The following is a 20687-nucleotide window of genomic DNA, read 5'->3' on the forward strand; positions in this document are numbered from 1 at the left end:
CCCCACCCCAAGGGCCCACAAGGCCAGCCCCCAAACAAAATTTGTGAAATTCTTCTATCATATTTTTTTGCTGCTCTGTAAAGCTTAAAATTCTTGTAAGACATGTAACTACCACTTTAAAAAAAAACACGTGTGACTTTTAAATGTGTAAATTTCTTATCTATCAGGTTAAAGCCCTACTATAAAGTAATAGGTATTAAACAGTGGGCTCTAGATTTAAACAAGTAACCTAAATCAAAGCTTGTTTGTATCGTTTTTTTAAAAGTGTACCATAACTCTTTAGGGTGTCTGTCCTTAACTGTGGTTTTGAGACCCAAATGTCGGCACGCTGGAGGTAAATTCAAATCAATAAAGTCCTGTGGTAGTAGGACATCTAGAGGCAGAGACCATTCCAATGTAACACTATAAAAAAAAACTTCTCCAACTTAAGGGCTAAACTACGAAACCAAGCAGGGCTTTCTTCCCTGAGCCTGGCTTGACAAACCCTGAACTCTCCTAAGAAATTACAGATACTAAGACAGTGGTTCTGATGGTACTTTGTTAACTCAGACTTTCTTCTTTAGTGTCTGTGCAGGTTCACATGGAAAATCCATGTTCCGTATGTCATTTGATGCCTTTTTTTTTTTTTTTTACACAAAATACACCAACCCAACTAAGAAAGTTACAGGATAAAAGATTTTTTTTTAAGTGTAATGTCTATGCAGAGCGAAACCAGACATGTGTCAAGTTAAAACTAAAACTGATTTATTAGCAAAAAAAAAAAGGAAAAAGAAAAAGCTGACGTGGCACCAAACAAAATCAAAACTCACTAAAGAAGCACAAGGAGGATGACATAAGGAGCAGGACCTGACCACAGCATGAACAAAACAACAAGACACTACGCAGGGACAAACCAAATACAATGAACCAGCGACTAATGGAGGCAAAAGAACAGGTTATAAAGGCAGAGGCTGATGAGGAAGTGGACACAGGTGACTGATTAGAAACTAGGGACAGGTATAGATGGGCGTAGCAGGCTGAGTGGGGAACTACTGAACTGAGGGCAGGTGAATAGTGGCACAGGAAACACGTGAGAAAAACCAGAGTGACAAAGATGCACAGAAACACAACAGTGACAACATGAAAACAACATGAAATCAAGCACAGAAAAATAACTCCAAATCATGACAAAAAAAAACAAAACCTCCATTGGCTCTGAGACTTCATTCATAAAAGACAACAGGCTGTGGTCTATTTAATATAAAGACTCCAACAGGGAAACGCTGTTGTCAGTTAGAACAAGAGAGGAATAGTCCACATATGTTGCAGAAACCTGTTCATCATAAATCAGAATAAATCCTGCTGCTGTTTAGGTCGTGACAGAAAGATACACTTACACTTTTCCCTCCACAGTCAAGAGGTTTGTTTACCTCTGCTTCTGTTCCATAAAATGCAAATCACTTTATTGATCAAAGCTAATGTTATTTACTAAATAATCTCTAATGTACAGAGGTACTAATGACTTGCCTCTAGTATTATCAGTTTATTAGACACGTGAGCACATCGATACAAAATGTGAAAAACGGATGCAGCCTTTTGGACAGTGTTAACTTGATATGGTTCTGATGATGTAGTGTTGCACGCTTTATTTGTAAGCTTACAGCAGTCTAACTGCAGCTTCTTAGTGACACAAAGCAGGGATTTTGGCTCATTAGTGTCTTCAAGCTTCCAAATGTACTTTTCACTTTTTCCTTATGCTGAAAATCATGCAAGTTAAATAAAAAAAAATAGTTATATATATAAAAAATCTGGTCAAACTGGAAGATCTTTACTTAAGATTAGAATGTTTTTTTACATTTGTTAGATGGAATGATTAAATGAAAATATATCTCTGAATAAACATTGTTTGTAACTAAATTTGACAAATAAAATGCCAACAGTTAATCAGCACCTAGATGCAGCGCACTGAATGACTTGAAATGATGGAAGAATTTTTTATTTTCCACGTTATTTGACAAGCCGAGGTTTAGTTTAAGTCTAGCAACACCGAGCAGAACTAGGCGGGCATTAATGTTGTTACAGTCTGATTTTTCTGTCTGGGATATCATTATGGACAGAACATGTTTGACTTCTTAGTGACAGGTAGCTCATAACCTGCTCGCCACCAGGGTATGAGCCAAGCCTCTTTTATTAAGGTGATCTAAGCACACTCAAAGTCATCCTCGTTCATGATAATGAAAACTTTGACTTTCAGCTCAACATAGTCGGCTAAACAAAAAATCTCACTTAGAAGTATACCCCTCTATAATAATAACAATATCAAACTAATTCCCTCAACATACAAAAGTCAAACAAAGACCAGAAAACCATGACAGTGTTGAAGTACGAGTTCATCGAAGAGAGCTAAAGCAAAATTTTGGACACCACTTGCCAAAAATATGTTTGACAGAGTCTTCTGACATCTTGTAAAAACAGAGTCCATATTTGCTTGTGCCCAGTGTTTCATTCAGATTTCTCATGCATCAGCTGTGAAAATAATGAGCGACGTCACGACAGCACGACAAGAAAGGGTTAGGACCTGTTAGAGATGCTGCTGAAGCCACGAGAAGTAAACTGATTCAGACATGACTGTGAGCTGAAAAATGCATAAAATCACATGTTCATGGGCAATCCAATAAACGAAACAAAAGTTTATTAATAAGGAAGAAGAAAAAACCTTGAAGCCCTTTTTTTTCCTTTCTTTTGCAAGGCTGTTCCGTAAGTTATTTACACGGTGGCACATGAACATACGCAGACCACTGTTGCACTGGGCTGTTTAAAATTTAAAGCATTGTTTTTTGATGTTGTTGTTGTTTTGTTTTTTTATTTGCGCAAAAATTATTTGATCCACATTAGCATTTACACCATTTTTTATTCAACAGTTAAACAGCTGAACGCCACACTTTTATAGAAGCTCTTCCTTTTCTGTGTCCAGTTAAACACCAGTCGGAATTGAAATGCAGGTTCTGCAAACTGGAATAATCATCCTAAAGTGGGTGGATTACTTATTAAGTATTCAGTTATACCGATCAGATATATAGATTGAAGCTGCTGACAGGGAAAGCCTGATCATCTTGTGACAGTCCAAGGTTCAATGAGGAAATCTTGGGTCCTGGGAATCACGTGGTTCTTACTTTGAGATGTAAAACATTGTTCCAAAATCAGCAATCCTCTGTCAATAAAAACAGCACTCTCTGACAGCAGGGGCCTCTCACAGCAGGACAGTACACCCCACCACACTGCTAAATCTGCTCAAGCAGCTTGAGGAACAAGACAAATGGGCTTTAAGTATTGACCTGGCCTCCAAACTCAGCAAATCCCAATCCTATCCAGCATCCCACAGAATGGGCTGAAGAGAATTATAAATATACAACTTCTTAACTTCACAAGACTCAAAGCTTCTGCTATTCACAGCCTGCTGTAAAACACCGCTGGTCGCCCTGTTTGTACGCCGACAAGTACAACAGTTTGTCAGAGTGAAGCTGAAACTGCCCAGGTTCAATGAAGTCAGGAGACCTGAACAATACGTCATCCTACAAAGGCTTTACAATTGTTACCCCTAAATCCCTATCTCACTGGGCTTGGACTGTTGGCAACAAATTGAGAACAGCATTTCCATGGAAGTTTCAAAATTGTCCCAAAGTGTTTGCTGGTGGTTGCCAGTTTTCTTGCGTGACTCACGGGGGCCTTGCTCTGGTGTCGCCAGAATTTTGAACACGGTTGAAAGATTTTCGAGACAAATTGACTCTCAAAACAGTCAGAAAGTTGTTATTGTTATCTGGAACCTGTCTTGAACCCTTCCCAGTTTAGTTTTGTGAGACAACTTTGAGAGCAGTCGGCGACCTATGAAACTGGACTGTTACTGATTGGAGATGTAGGTTTGCAGCTGCTCCACCCGCTCCATAGAACAGTGTTGTCAACGTAGCAACTTTGTTGCTATATTTAGTGAGTTTTCAGACCCCTCTAGTGACAGATATTCATAAGAGCTAGTAACGACAAATCGAGCCTCTTTTTCTTGTGTTATTGGAGACGTTAGGAAACTGACCTGAAAGCAAATAACGTTCTTTCCAATGAGCAGCAGGTGCTGCAGTGGGTCCCGCCCCCATCCCAACGCGCTCACAGTCCTCGCAGCATTCATCCCAGCTGCAATCAGTGAGGGGGATGTAAATGTAAAGTTTTCTGTCCAAAATGAATCACTGCACTAAAATAAGTCAGAGATTATCTTTTGTGTCGCTTTTGCTGGTCCCAAGCCTGGATAAAGGACGCAGGTTGGAACTATTACATTAAAAGAAAACAGGAATCGACTTAGAAATTTTATTTGTAGTTCTGAACATATTTAGGCTGTTTATTGTTGACTTTTTTTGTCTCCCCCACAATATTATTCCTCTTTGGCCAGTTATGCAAATAAGGTGGTGGCGTCATTTAGCCACTTCTAGCGACTTTTAGACATTGAGCAGGTGCCTATGGATGTGTCACAACATGTTTTTATGTAATACTTGCTGCAAGTCAAAATCAAAGGTCAACACTAGAGATGGGAATTACGGCTCTTTAAAGAGATTCGGATCTTGCAGATCCGTTACTTTCAAAGAGGTGTTCAAGAGTGGCTCTTTTGAACAATTAGTCAAATGGTACAGAAAATGACGTAATACAACATACATCATTATGTACAGCCATGCATAGTGACGTACGTACCATGTGACTTGTTAAACGCGCAATGCCCCCTCCCCTCCCGAGCGCATTTTCACCAATTATAACGACTGCTGCGCTCCTCCCTGTTGCCTGTTCTTCGTCTCAGTGGAACAGCGAAGGATGAGCGTGTGTGAATCTGCCTCTGAGGAGGAACATGTGAGGAGGGGGTAAAAAAAAAAAAAGAACAGGTCTTTACTGCCTGCCATCTGACTCCCTTCATTCTTGTTAAAGAGCCATTCAAAAGATTCGGATCGTTCATCAACGTCTCATCTCTTGTCAACGTTGTTTATTTGCTCATCAGTGATAAATGGTTTGTACACTATGTTTTTTAAAGTTTTTTCTTTTTTTACTTTCCTACTTAACCTTTACCTTCAGTTTAATTCACACAGTTCTGTAAATGGTGGCAGATAAACGGTACACACATGCTGTATGATTTAATATCTTTTTAACAGTGCCTTGGTTCTAAAATGTGCTTTACAATGTGTTTATAATTAACCTATTCACACACACTTATGAAGTGCTATTTATCATACAATTGCTCTATATTTGCAGCTCTGTTTTAATCTCATTCCTACACCAATAGGTATAAAAAGGTTCTTCAGCAAGCTGCAAGGCTGAAGGTCAAACCTCCAATATTAACAACCACTTCACTGCCTGGTTACCATCCCTGGGAATTTAGAATGATTGTTTAGACTAGAATTAATTTGTATTATTAAAATTAATTTAAAAAAAAGAAATGGGGTTTAAAACATGTGCGTGGTTAAGGATCACACATTTTATTATTTATAAAAACCTGCTCCTGTAGCATGATTTATGGTGTGATTCTACGACAAAATAAAAATCTTGCAATATGTTGTCATCTCACAAATTCTAGCAATGCTCATGTTGTAAAGATGTGGTGTAAAGAACAGACAACCTTCCTCTGCTGCATGTGGAGACATACAGAATAAGAGATTGCTGTATTGATATTCCAGCTGTTTTTTTTTTTTTGCACATTTTTTTCTCTCTCTCCATCAATACTTATCTTATTTTTCTCACTTTTTTTATTTATTTCGACTTTACATGTTGCAATAGTGAACCAAGAACTGAGAACATGTGCTGGATAAATGACAAAAATGCCTTTTTGAAGAACAGAAACTGAATCAAATCAACTTTATTTGTTAAAAAAAAGGAACAAAAATGGACACCGTTTGATGTCATTTATGGAAGTAAATAAAATCAGCCTCGCTGTGGTAGTCTTTGCCTAAATTTACATCAAATAAAACCCAAATACTTCTGAGAAACATCAAAGAAATATTAATGGAGATGCTGAAACTAAGATGCAATAAAAAAAAAAAGAAGAAAACGTCTCTGCGATATTAAATCAATGAACGCTGCAGAGATGGCTGTGGGTGGATTCTCCTCTTATTGTTATCTAAGAAATGGGTTTTGGTGATAACGGTCTCAGAAAATGGATCTTTGGCGGATTTATGGTCAAACAGGTACATTATGATGCGGAAAATGAGCCAAAAAGCTCCTTTTAATTTCACTGCAACACTGAGGACATGGGATCCCATTAACGTCTGATTTGTTTCCCGTTTTTTCTGCAGATTCTGGGCCTGGTCTTCTCGATGACAATGTTCTGCCAGGCAGTGAAAGTAGAGACTTTCTACGCCTAGCGTTCGACCCCTCCGCCCTTCGGAGCACTTGGATTGTTTCTCATTACAAACGGACATATATAGACAGCCCCCACGCCCTCCTGCTACTCCCTCTCCTCTATCGACAAACTCTTTTTCTTTTTCCCCCCAACACTTGTCCTTTCTGTGACATTTGCTCTCAGATGTCACCAGTTCACAGTTTTTTCTGCTAACTATCAACCAGCACAGTATCGGTGTAATTCCACATATGATTTGCTCTGTGTTTAAAGCTAATTTCTGTGATTTTTACTTTATGAAGCAGTATTATGAACATGTAAAAAAAAAAAAAAAAAAGATCAATGTAACCCTTTTTTCTAATATGTGTTTTGTTTTAAATTATTTTAAAGTTCGTATGCGTGTGTTTTTGTTTTTTTAAATAGGAGCTACAGTTGAGAAAATGTGCACTGTGTGATAAGTACTGCAAAGTGCATGTCTCCAGCGATGATGTGTATTAAATGTTTGGCTCGACAAATCAGCGGACGTCATGTTGTCGTTCCTCACCAGGAAAAGCCGAAGGGTTCTGATGTGCAATCCTGCTCTATTTCTGTCTTTTACTTAGCTGGAAAACAAGAAGGCTAAGGAAAATTTACCAGGAAGTAGCATTTAAAATTATGAATTTAGTCCCTCTGTTGAGACACAACAGGAGTCATTAAAATATTTTGTCACAGAACTAATCAAGCATGAATTCAATACATTTAAAGCAGCTAAGTGCTCTACTCTGAAGCATTCGGTTTATTTATTAGCTGCATTTACATGGGACATTAGAATTGCAATAAGATCCAGTTGGAGGAATTTAAATGAGCTGTGCAAAGGAAGGGGCCTTGAGACTGGCCTAGGGCTATTTCCCTTCCAGCACCAATCAGAACTACAATGACAAAGATTCATCTGTAGCCTTTGAAGTCTCCTCCGGCCCTTTTGTGACTCCTTAAGTTTCTTTTCTTTTTCTCGTCTTGGGCTGTCAAGAATAATCCAGGAAGTAAGTACACCAGAGACACACTTTGATTAAATTGGCCCCTGGGAAAGAAGATGCTTTAGTGTTTTTCGGCTGCGGTTTGAAGTCCAAGTACTGCAGGTGCTGGAATTCTTTCTTCATTTGTTCAGACTTACGCCTATGGGTTTTTTTTATGCCCTCAAACTATCTGGACCTCAAAGAGTAAAAGTCCCAGAGCAATCAAGAAGGTGGAAACATTTCAAATCTCCTCCCTGAAGTCAGTTTGCAAAATTAAAGTCAGATGGCAGAATAATATCAGACAGCATTTCTGAACACCTTTTTTTCAGGTTAGCCAGCGTTCCTGGACTTTGACTGTTCTGGGGGACGTAAACTTTCAAAAATAATTTCATGACAAATTTTCTTGGCATGTCCTCGGAACAGTGGGAAGTGATTTTCTGCTACCATGTCAACAAAGAGGCACAATCTTGCACCAGATTGCAACAAACAGCAAATTAAAGTTGGGAATTTGAAAATACGGAGATGATTCATGAGGAGGGGAACCAAACATTTATTTAAATGATACTGAACAAAATCATTTCCACTTCAATCTGGAATAACTTGCACAAAAATGCAGATCGGATCAATTTTCAGCATGCCACATGGTGGTATTGGGTATTTCATTATTTTTAAACATCATTCATCTCAATATGAGTAGTTCAACAGGCAGAGACACGTTTTTTTTTCCTCTAGCCGTTCCCAGGCATTCATGTTTTTCCACCCATAGAGAATAAAAGTTTGAGTCCTTTAATTAGAGACTCCTTGTAGCGTGTGCTCTTCCTGCTGACTGCTCATTTACAAGAATGACCCAAAAATGCTCTAACTCCTGCTGCTTTAGCTTGAAGACATTCTCATTCCGCCGAAGGATCAGGATGTTTTCAGACAGAAAATTGTTATTATAATAGATAAAAAAAAAAAAAAATTCCCATTCAGTTATAATGACCAGATACGCATTCTTTAATTCTGGTCCTTTATTTTCTACAAAAGTAAACAAACCTGCAAGAGAAAGTGACTCTGGTTTATGAAAGTCAAACATTCCACAGAGCTTTCTTCAAGTTGGTGAATTATTATTATTATTATTTTAATTGTAAGAGTTTTAAAATTAAAAAGATTTTTTTTTTGCAAATCCTAATCAAACTGTGACCATAAGCAAAGATTGTGATGGAAAAGTTAAAGGCACCTTGAATTGGGTTGAGTTGTAGATGTACGTCAGATGATGACTTCCTGAGAGCTTCATTAAAATCTATCCAGTGGTTCTGACTCCAGTTAATACCATAGTTTAAATCAGTGGTCTCCAACCCTGGTCCTTGAGGGCCACCATCCTGCATGTTTTACTTGTTTCTCTGCTCCAACACACCTGATTTGAATCAATGGCTGATTAACAGGCTTCTGCAGAACATGAAGAGGTGATTTAACCACTGAATCAGGTGTGGGGACCCCTGTTTTAAAGCAATGATCTTGCACAATCTGTGGCACTCAGAGCATGCATTGGAGATGACTCAGCAATTACCATGCCACTTTTTAGCTCAACATCTGTAAGATTGACAGAGTGATTTTTTGTGTTTTATAAGGTTTGTTGAGTGTGGCGGCCATCTTGAATCAGGTTGCAGATGTAAATCAAGTGTTTACTTTCTGAAAGTTTCATTAAAATCCGTCCAGTGGTTCATTAGATATTACACACAATCCCACATCTAGTATTCATACAGCAAGTCTATATCAAACTGAGCCACTAAATCTTACATCATTTTTTCCTCGTTCTTAATCTCAACACAGACATAAAAACCCCATTATCACTTACCAAACATCATATGCATGCAAATTTTACTAAATCAATAAAACATACAACACATACCAGCATACAAAGGGACTTCTAGTCATGCCTGATCACAATTGGATCTATTCTGTTTAACTTGTAGATGGTTGTGGAAATGTATTCATTTTGAAAACGAAAAGAAATCTCAGACGCTGCTGATGTGGTGCAGAAACCATCAGGTTTGCTGCAGTAAAAATATAAAAAAAATGGTCTAAAACCAACAACTTGTTATGCTTTTTAGAGAGACCTGAATTTAGGAATTTGGCCAAGCGTAACTTTTGGACCTTTACACCTTTGCTTACATGTAGCATCTCAAGAGTTCCTATTAGAAAATAAGTCAAGCTTGCAGCTGTGCAGTGTAAGGTCTTCTAAGGTTTCACAATACCAGCAGATATGAGACAGTAGAAACCATGACAATACAGAATGTGAACTTTCTGTGAAGGGTATGAGAAAAAACCTACAAAAACTCGATTTCAGAACACAGAGCTATAGTTGGGGTTATATTCTCTTGTTTGTCACTGTCCTTTTTACCACTGCTAATATCACAGTTACTGGGCTCTGACAGGAACAAGAAAATAAACCATTCTGCTGGTGGAAATTATCCTTGAATGTGCAAGAGATGATTACAGAGCAAATGCAAAAAAACAAAAAAAAAAAGGTAGAAGTACATTCTGGCCTAAGTTATGTAACACAACCACAGGGGAAAGAACAGAGAAAATAAAAATCTTCAAGAAATGCACTTTTGATGAGAAAATCAGGGGTGCCATCAATAGGGGAGCAAAGAGAGGCTGTGTATACCCGTATAAAATTGCTGCCCGCCACCCCCTGGACAGTCTTATCCTTTTGAGTCCCAAGCTTTTGTTCGGTGTGAATTTTGAATTACCCCTTCATATTTGGAGTTAGCATCTCATAAACGTAAAAAAACAAACATCGTGTTCGAAACAAGCTGAAAAAATATACTGTACAATGTACACACTTATATAATATTTTATTTAAAGGTTTAAAATTACAATTACAACAATTAAAGATTAAAAGCCAGTCTCCATAAATAAGAACAACAGGTTAGGTTGAGCAGGATAAACTGTGGTGGAGAAAGCCAACGTCTTCATATGAGGATGCAGGGTCTCAGGAGGTTAAATGCATAATACTGTTTATGAATATGAATTGAAGAGAGGAGAGGACAAGCTTCAGTGAGCTGAGCAGTGGCTATGCTGTTCTCAATTAGTGATAGCAGCTGAAAAACTAGAAACCAAAGTAGGCCTGTATCAGAAGGGAATTACCTCACTCCCATATTGCAGTATTTGTAACTTTTACAGTTGCGGTTAGACATTAACATCCACTTAGGCGTGAATGTCATATTAATTTCTGCCTGTTCATGTTTTGACCCAATATTTTTCCAGGGTGAAATGATTAGACAACATGCAACATCAATGGTTTTTAAAAACAAGAATTAGGTGCACAAGTTTGAATTTACTGTAGGTTTTTTATAGGTTTCCAAAATAATACATATAGGCTTAAATGCTGTATATACTTTTATATCCACTAATATTTGGGTAAATGTTTCTTAGCACGTCACATTTCGCCCGACAGACTTTTTGTAGCCATCAACAAGCTGATATAATTCTAGCTGGTTCTTTGATCGCTCGTCTTGGCAGAATTGGTAGAGTTCATTAAAACTGGCTGGTTTCACAGTCGGGTGGAAGTTGGGCCTTTGCTGAAAGCCATTCCACTATTTCTGTGTTAGCCTGCTTTATCCTTTCAGAGACCAGTTCTGATGAGCGTTTGGGATGGTTGTTTGGCTGGAACACCCAGGTGTTTCCAAGTTTCAACCGTCTGTTGATTTAAGAAGAAGCTTAAGCATTCGAAGATAGTACTTCATCTTTATTATTCCATCAAATGTCCATGTGGGCAGCTGCTAATTTAAGATGAGCTTGAAGGTGTTTTCCTTTTGGAGCGAGGGCTTCTTTCTTGGTCGCCACCCCCTCAGTCCTTGGTGATGTAAAGTTTGCTTCACTGAGGAGAGAGATGCCTCACTGGTTCCTAGGTTGTTCCTGAACATCATAACCAATTTTTACTACCTTTTAGATCTTCACTGAGTTTTTTTGTACTTTTCTCATTGTTGAGTATTAATATGAGAATATCAAACAAATCCAAATATGCTGACAAAGAGAAACTACCAGCTTCACTCAGTCATCGTCATGATTGAGACGTTGATAAGTTTTGGCCTTGTCAATTAAAAGATATTCTAAAACTTTCAGCACCAGTTATAAAAAGATTTAAGCGATCGTATGAATATGTTTGATTGAGTATGTATAACTTTGACCCTGTGTGAATGAGAGAAAATCCACAATAAATTCAAACTTGTGCTCCCAGTTTTTTTTTTTAATATTATTGGAATTGTATGTTGTAATATTACCCCATTCTGGCAACAGAACAGTACAAATAAATCATTAACAGCCTGAAATAAATGTAAGATTCATGCCCATATGAGGGTATGGAAACCTCTGACAGCAACACTCTATGACAGGATGATTAAACTCCTGAAATTCTGTTGTGCTTTAGGTTTTGTTGTGCCACCCCACAATTCTCAGAGGCCTCCCATCTCTTTGCCTTTTGAAAACATTCTGGAGGCTCCTCTTGAAAATATCGCCACAAGAAAGTGCTAAGCATTGGAGAAATAAACAATACTGATTTATTGGTGTTGCAAAATGCCAATACATAGGCACCTAGCAATCAAAAAGATGTAAAAGTTATTGAAAATGTGAGTAATGATCTGAAAGAGAAACACAACTTTGAACAGTCTCATTCCGTGTTTTTGGCCTTCATACAATATGAATGAAGGTCCCTGTTATGTCAACTGTTTCTTGAACAGAGTAGATACAAAGACGGGACATATTTCAAATCAGCCTAACAACCTTGCAAACGGCTACGAAGTCCATGCATCACTTCTTCAACAAGCACGAAATGTCTCATTGGCTCCTTTAGCTTAGAAGTGTGGCCGCTAAACATCACAATAAAACCCTCTCCAAACTCCCGCATCTGCTCTCATCCCTCTGTTGCTTTTCAAACTCACCTCACTGCTTTGGCAGCAAGTCTCTGTTTCCTCCACCCTCACCTTATGCATTATTCACTCTCATGTTCACAGGCTTTCTCCCATCCTGTGCTTGATCAATAAAACATACCTGCGAGCTTGCTCCCTCACCTCCGTCTTCATCTTTCTCCTGAAGCCAAACCGGAAGCCGATGCGGAGCAGATGAAACACTATGGATGGATGAGCCTTTCAGTTTAAGAGGAATCACTTTAATTCAGGTCATCGCTTGTCAGCGTACGATTCCAATTTGGGTAGCAACATCTGTTCGACACTTGTTTCTACTGAAAATAAACAAAACAAAGAAAAAGGGTCAATGTGGTTTACCCTCCAAATGCATTCATATCAAGATATTTATTCATGCAAAAAAGTTAACCTTATAAAAATGTCTTTGTTTAAATTATTTTTAAATGGTTTGAAGTAAGAAAAAGCGCTGAGGGTGTTTTGTAACTAAACAATGTCCAGGGAAGCTGGCATTTAAAATTCCCACAGGAAATGAAAGACTTATGTCGCCGGCCACCTTTCACGCCACAGTTTTAAACTGACATCATCTTGTGTTGAGAAATGACAGAATGACAGCCATTTTGATCCAACATGAAAACAGAATTATGTGTCCAGATCACATTCTATTAGCACTCAGAGTGTGTGTTGGAGATGAGTCTCAGCTACTATCACATCAAATCTTAGCTCAATATCTGCAAAAGTAATGGAGTTGAAGCCATTTTTATATTTTTCTAAAGACAATTGGCTGTGGCAGCAATCTTGAATTGGATTGATTCCAAAAGTTAATCGGTTGTAAATAAAGCTTCATAAAAATACATTCAGTGTATTATGATATATTTTGCTGACAGACAGGCAGAGTTATTGCAAGACTCTGAACTCTAATTGCACGCAGTGGGTAGCTCTGACTAAGTTATAGCCAGTTTTGTGTTTTCTACAGCTATTTGGCTGTGGCAGCCATATTCAGTTGGGCTAACTTTAGAAAATAATCAGTTGTAGATGTACGTTCAATGATTATTACTTTCTGAATGCTTCAGTGAATTCTCTTAAATGAGTCAAGATATATTTTTGCTAACAGACAAATAAATTTGTCTCCAACAGTTGATGAAAAAGTTTGAAACAAAGACCTTGCAGCATTAATTAGCTGTTGTGCTGTTTACCACAACATCATTGTGCTACAAGAATCCCACTTATATGTGAAAGTAGACATTTATTCGAAACAGGAACTCGTCTGTTGATGGATCAGCCTCAGATCTTTTTTTTTATTCTGGCTGCAGGGACTTCATTGCTCATTGATGGCTCTCTTTTACCAGCAAGATGGCATCTGGCTCTTTAGTAATATAATAATAATAATATTAATCATAATAATTCAGAGAAGCAGATAAAAGTGGGATAATAATGAAGTAATGACAAATAAATTTAAAACTACTCACTTGACTTGAGTGAACATAAAAGTTGTTTTAAAAAGAAAAAAGTCATTAGTGTTTTTATGCCAGTTCAGATGAGTCAGACTGCTCCCTCATGAATCTCTGAGGTCTTCAACAACTCACTGATTCACCAGTTATCGGTTTCATAGGGATTTATAGCTAGCTCCTCAAAGATTGTGCACTCAATTATAAAATGCAACATTTCTATTTTTATGTGCTGTCTGTGAGCACGCAGCTGAAGAGTGCTTCCCAGATGTTTCCACTTCACAATAAGAGCGCTCCCCTTGAGCCACGCAGAGCTTTTTCAGCGCAAACGTTTTGGCAGGAAAGGCACGGGTGGAACTGATAACATTTAAACGTGTCTGCATTCCTTTTATGTGTGCCAGTTTTCCCTAATATTCGACTGCATGCTTTGTCTCATGACTTTCCGGGTACGCTTGATAAAAACTGATCCAGGCCAAATGAAACTTTGTTTACCTGTGGTTATCCTGATATGAGAATGAAATTGCTCTGTTTTATACATCTATTAAAAGGTTAAGTAAACACGGTGTTCGAAAGAGCATGAGTTTTAAAATTGAAGAGATGTTGAGGAGTTCACTTATCTGAAAAAGTTCAGCAATTCAAATGAATAATTCTCAAAGTAAGCGAAACGGGAGAACTTTCTGTGCCTGAGAGATGTGGCTGGAATCCAGTTTTGAACAGCTGTGACCTTTGATCAGCTGACTAAACTGCATTTAAAATAGCCACCAGAGCTAATCAACCTTAGCAAACACAAAAATGACTATAAATGTCAATTTTACAGAGACATTGTGGCACTTCAGTAAAAACCTGTCACAGACTCAGGAACACTTCCACAAATCATTGTCTGTAAACACAGTTCACTGTGCCATCCACAAACGCTGGTTAAAGCCTTCTCATGCAAAGAAGAAGCCGTATGTGAACGCCGTCCAGGAACTCTACTGTATTCTCTGGGCCGAAGCTCATTGAGAATGAACTGAGAGCGGAAACCTGTTCTGTTATCAAACAAATTGAAATTTGAAGTATTTTCAGAAACCACAGATGCCTCTGTACTAAAGAGGAAACTGATCATAAGCCTGTAATCAGAGGGCAGTTCAAAAGCCTGCCTCTCTGATGGTATGGGGGTGCATTAGTGCCTATGTTATGGGCAACTTACACATCTGGAAAGGCATCATCAATGCAAAAAAATACATACAAGTTTTGGAGCAACATATGTTCCCATCTTTTTCTTTTTCAGGAAAGACTTGCATATTTCAGGCAGACAAAGAAATCTGGCAAAAAAGGCCCAGAACTCTTGATCAGACAAAATCCTGCATCGGACAAGAATGAGACAACAAAATAACGTTTTGAAATTGTTTGAAATTCAACATGTTTCAAAAGATTTCACAATTAAAAGACCAGATTTCATCTCTGCATAAATCACATTTTCTGTGAGCCCTAAAAGAAAGCGTAGGAACACAATGTCTCTGCTGAAAAGATATTTTGAGTGCGTGGAGCCTCGGAAAACAACTTATCCAAAGCAATACCAGGGATTGAGTCATAACAGAACAACCTTTTACACAGAGCTGTTGCTGGAAAGATGAGTGTAGGTCAGGGGTCAATAAAGAAGGAGTCCCTCTATGAGACAATTACATTATTTTTTAAATTACATTTTACACAACGTCCCAGTTTTGTCTGAGTTGAGGTTGTACAGTTATTTTGCTTTTGGAGTTAACCCAATTCAAAATGGCTGCCACAGCCACCTGACTGTGGAAAAGATGGTCATGACTTGGTCAATTTAAAAGAGATTGAGCTACAATCTGGTGGTATTAGCTAAGATTCCTCCCCAACACATACTCTAAACTCTAACAGATCACACAAGGCCTCACTGTATTGAGTGAGATTGTGTATGATGTTATTTTCAAGGTTTGACCAAAGTGCCCATAATGCTGTCATTTTTCAACATAAGATGGTTTTAGGTGGCAGGTGATATGCATTTCTTCAAGACATGCTAGGCCTTTATGTTTTGTGACTGCAGTGGTCCCAGGAACATAGTGTTTGCTATTAAATATTGTCAAAATCCCTGTCACATGTGAATATGTGATAAACATATTCACATGTGACAGTTTCCAGCATGAAAAGAACAAGGATATATGAACATGAATCCGAAATGTTGACTCCTTCAGTGGACCTTCAGCACATTTTTCTCATTTATCAAATGCTTTTATCTAAAGGGACGCTGAGGGACAAAGAAATAATATTAAAGCTTCAAGTGCAGCAAGAAGCCCTGACATACGCTACAAGTGCTTAATCTATTAAAATGATATTACAGGTGGGACAGGTTCAACACATCGGAGGCAGGATTCCTATGTTAAATATAAAATCATCTTAACTGGTGAGTTTGACTTCAAAATAAACTGTTAAACACAGAGACTTTAAATCTCACAGCCCTGCCTGAACAGCTGGGGTTTGACCACAGTACCAGAGTAAATCACACCCTGCCCATGTGCTGTCAGTCAGACCAGTTTATGGTTTTTTATATTAACTTTTTATCAGTTTTCGTTTGTTGTTGTTGTTTAAATGAATAAATTCACTTCTCAATGCCTGCCTGCCAGTTGGGATTTTGTGAATCTCATGAATGTTCAGCTGTTTTTCTGAGCTGTTTATCTTGTAGCCAAAGGAAAAAAAAACATCAGATTTATTGTGGAACAAAAGAAAACGAAAACATTTTGTTTTCACAACTTCAGCAGTTGTTTTTAAAAATAAAAAAAAAATAAAAGTAAATTTATGGAAATTATAAAAAGGAGATAAATCACTGCACTCTTTTAAAATGTGAATATGTTGCTGGGATCCAATTCTTGCGAGACTGTCCATAATGGTCATTTACAAAGAGTATTCAACAATATTACCAGAGGGCCATTCACTTGTATTTATATTCACAGCCAGCAGCTGTATCCTGTTCAGGATCATAGAAAGGTAACACCACTCCAATCTGTGGACAGGCAAGAGGTTGCCAACACATAAACACAACTACACTCAAAGACAATCACTCTGTCACAAACTAACATACAGAAGCAGATACATTTGTTGGTGCCCTTACAGCCCATTGAACAATGCTTTGATTTCCACAAAAGTGATTCAGTTATTTTCCACCTTTGGCGGCAGGATGTAATAATTCCCATGTAGCCGCATTATTGGGGATTTCTATCTATCATAGAAACTCATCCTCGTGAAAGAAAAGGAGTTCAGTTTGAGGATCTTGAGGATTTGTTTTTATCTTGGGGGTGTTTTTCTTCTTTGTTGGTTTGGGCTACAGCAGTGGTGTCCAATCCGGGTCCTGGAGGGCTCGTTTCCCTGCTCTTCAGCAGGTCTTCAGGTTCTGCAGAAAGCCTGTTAGTCACTCAGTTATTCAAATCTGGTGTGTCAAAGCAGAGAAACGACTAAAATATGGCGGACAGTGGCCCTCCAGGATTAGGACCCGACACCACTGGGCCACAGAGCCTTAGAGTGTTGCAAGGCAATATCAGAATAACTGGAAGGACCAATCAAATGTTTATTTCACATTTTGAACTGTGACATCACACAGACAGAAGTTCAAACTTTCCACCTTCATCTGATCAAACTCTCAGACTGCGCTTAAAGGCTCTCACCAAGTTTCACTTTTACACCAAGGATAAACACTTCCAAAACTCCAGCCATCAAGAATGATTCAGGTAAATCAGAAATCAGAAGTCATGTTATTTGTCTATATGATAAATTATATAGATAATTAAAACTTCTGAGGCTCGCAGGAACCTTCCACGTCATTATCCTGATAAGTATAAAACTCAAGTTTTGTGACTTTGGCCTCACAGAAGCAAATTCTTACAAAATTTAGATGTGAAATTAAAACAAGTCTCTATTAAACACCAACTTCACAGTAAAAAAGCTTGAGATTGTATTGTTCACCGACTCATAACTCTTTTTATGAGTTTGCAGTTTAGTGGAAATAAGAGTTGTGTTTTTAGTGGCATAACGTTAGAGATTCATAGGCAATCACTTCATTAACTTTACACAATAAAGAGTGAAAGTTAGCACAGCTTGCAGTTTGTTCTGAAGTTAAAAAATGAAAGAATTTAGTCAGCAGTCGTGAGTTTCATAATTTTCTCATCTTTCAGGTTAGAAACGTTGAGTTTCGATCTTGCGATTTGTAAGGGCTTTTTCCAAAAACACAAAATGTCAATAAAACTAAACTACTGAGAGTTAAAATATGAGGAGTTTGTGTAATGAACTACCTGTTTCTCTTAATTGTCTTTTGTTACTCTGAATAAATGTTTGTGATATGAGTCTGAATTGATCCAGGTCAAAAATTACATATTTTCACATTTGAAGACATGTTAACTTTACATGTATAATATGTGAAACAATGGGAATCGTGTTTTCACATCAAAATTACGTTAAAAAAATGTGGCGAACATGTAAAATGTGGGGTTTTGTGACAAGAACTACAAACTTCACATGTGGGAAAATCTTGATTTGACTTGTGAAAACATGATAAATTGACAAGTGAAGCACATGTGAGACACATTCTTTGAAAAGAACAAAGAAAACAATGTCGGTTCCCTCAAAGAAGACGAGGCCAAGGTAAGCTGCTGGGCAATCTGTGGGAGTATTATATATATATATTGTCAGTATTACTGCTTTTAAGTTATTGTTTCATATCGATTATAACTGACCTGAGTCAGAACTATAAAACGTGTCACATCACCACCCTGGCCTCTTCAGGTGCTGACATTTAGACTTTTCCCTCTTTCAGATTATACTAAAGCAGCTGGTTGATGCTGCAATGCACCTTCAGAATCAAAGCATCTTCCATCGGGACATCAAGATCGATAATATTTTAATTGAGACCGGCTCAGAAGTCCCGAGACTTCGCCTGATCAACTTTGGATTGAGCTCCAATTCATAAGTGTATTTTCAAACAGAACCTCTCTAACTCTTCATACTCCTTCCTAATGTCTTATTTTTACATATCTTCAGGTACCTGGGCTCACGTCCCTCCTGAGTGGTTGCTTCAGTGCACGTACAGCGCTGAACCAATAAGAGTCTGGCAGCTGGGAGTGGTCCTGTGTGACATGCTTCACAAAAAAAAACCTTCAGATCCACCAGCTTCCTCAAGAGAAATATCAGGATCAGTAACTTTCTCTTGAAAAGTAAGACAAACTCTTGGGCACCTATCTCACATCAAATACACCACTTGAGAGTAAGGCACGCAGACTTTACTCCACCTGCGTTGCCAGTTTTTACACCCGCTGTTGATTGTTCAGAACATGCCAGCTGTTTGCAAATCATATCACTAATATACCCTTCACTTGTTTCCATGTGCACTAAATGATATCCTAATTAGATCATTTCATCACCTTTGGTTCACAGAAAACACATCGACACAACACTCTCCCACCTTAATTAATAAATTTATTTCTTTGTTCAGTTATCAGTTCCTTCAGTACAGATACAGAGATTTATTACAAAAAGAAAATGAAATGGGACAAATTTTAGGGGAAATTTGGATCTATAGGCTGCACAGTGGTGTGGTGGTTAGCACTGTTGCCTCACAGCAAGAATTTATCCGGTCTGAATCCCAGCTGAGGCCTTTCTGTGTGGAGTTTGCATGTTCTCCCCATGTATGTGAGGGTTTTCTCCGAGCGCTCTGATTTCCTCCCACACTCCAAAAACATACGTGTTAGGTAAGGTGGGCATTCTGATTCGACCCTTCGGTGTGGATGTATGCATGGTTGTGTCTTTGTGTGGACCCTGCAGCGGACTGGAGATCTGTCCTGAGTGTTGTTTTTTTTGAGTCTAGAAGCTTGAATAGAGAGCGCTACACCCTAGAGCAGCTTCATCATTAATGACGTAAAACAAAAATTACTGCTCATATTTTAGTATCTCACATTTTATTGTCTTATCTAAGCAGATGGTTTTAGTTTTAACTCAGGAGTGTCATGAGTTTTGTCTCATCTTAAGATGAAACTAAAACAAATTTCAAATGATTGAGGTTTTTTTTATTTAGTCTCTTTTCTAAGTCATTTTGAGTTTTAGGTGTTTTAAATAAATTAGTATCAGTTTAAGTTTGACCTGGGTGACTTTTAATGGTATCTGGCTTTAATAAATAAACTTTACCTTGAATCATTATTAAAATTAACCACTCAGTTTAATGATAAAGAACATTTAACCACACAGAAGAGTAACACCAAACAAATCTTTTACTATCAAATATCAAGCACAAAAGACTAAAGGTCAACGGGAAAGTCTTCAAACATTTAAAAGCATCCAGTTGGTGATCTTTGTGTTCTGGGTTTAGTATGATGGTATAAATGTTCCTCTTGATATGAAGGGAGCAGACGGTTAAGAGCTTTAAAAATCAATAAGGCCGTCAACACTGGTGTTTTAAATTCATGTTTTATTTTGCTGGTAAGACATGCAGCTACTTTTTGTATCTGCTGAAGATTACAGAGATGACTGCTCTACAGCAGGAAGGAGAAGTGTTTCTCTCTTTTTTTTCCAAGTTAAATAAAAGCAGCAAATTTTCTTTTAAAATAACTGTCATAAATTACACCAAGAAACACAAGAACACTAAAAACAAACAACAACCCCCCCCCAAAAAATCCAACATGTCTTGATTGTATTGGAATGAAGGACGTTTAGTTTGCTTTGACACCATTTAAATGTTCAGTTACGGCTGAAGGGAAACATTACTTTTTTATTTTTACGAGCAAGATGATTTAATAAACATTTGGAAAAACAGTGGAAGGGAAAATTATATCTTTTAAATATTAATATGCACTCCAACTTGTCTGTTTTGTCAGTTTCTTCAGTGTTAGATTCTGGTGGGAAATTATTCAGTGTGAGTGACCTTTTATCTGGGGGTGGCACGGCGGAGCAGTGGTTAGAGCTGTCGCCTCCCAGCAGGAAGGTCGCAGGATCGCCTGCAACCTTCGCCTTTCTAGGTGGA

General features: G+C 38.0%; 1 protein-coding gene across 4 annotated transcripts in view; it reads left to right on the forward strand.

Moving 5' to 3' along the window:
* Nucleotides 1-6858, forward strand: part of tspan4a (tetraspanin 4a) — a 189632-nt gene extending 182774 nt beyond the window's left edge. For all 4 annotated transcript variants that reach the window (XM_017414156.3, XM_037979990.1, XM_017414155.3 and 1 more), the window contains one exon: nt 6297-6858. In XM_017414156.3, coding sequence (XP_017269645.1) covers nt 6297-6365 — 69 coding nt within the window. In that variant the 3' untranslated portion in view covers nt 6366-6858. The remainder of the gene's footprint in view (nt 1-6296) is intronic.
* The last annotated feature ends 13829 nt before the right edge of the window (nt 6859-20687 follow it).

Source organism: Kryptolebias marmoratus, linkage group LG15, assembly GCF_001649575.2.
Source record: "Kryptolebias marmoratus isolate JLee-2015 linkage group LG15, ASM164957v2, whole genome shotgun sequence".
NCBI lineage: Eukaryota > Metazoa > Chordata > Actinopteri > Cyprinodontiformes > Rivulidae > Kryptolebias > Kryptolebias marmoratus.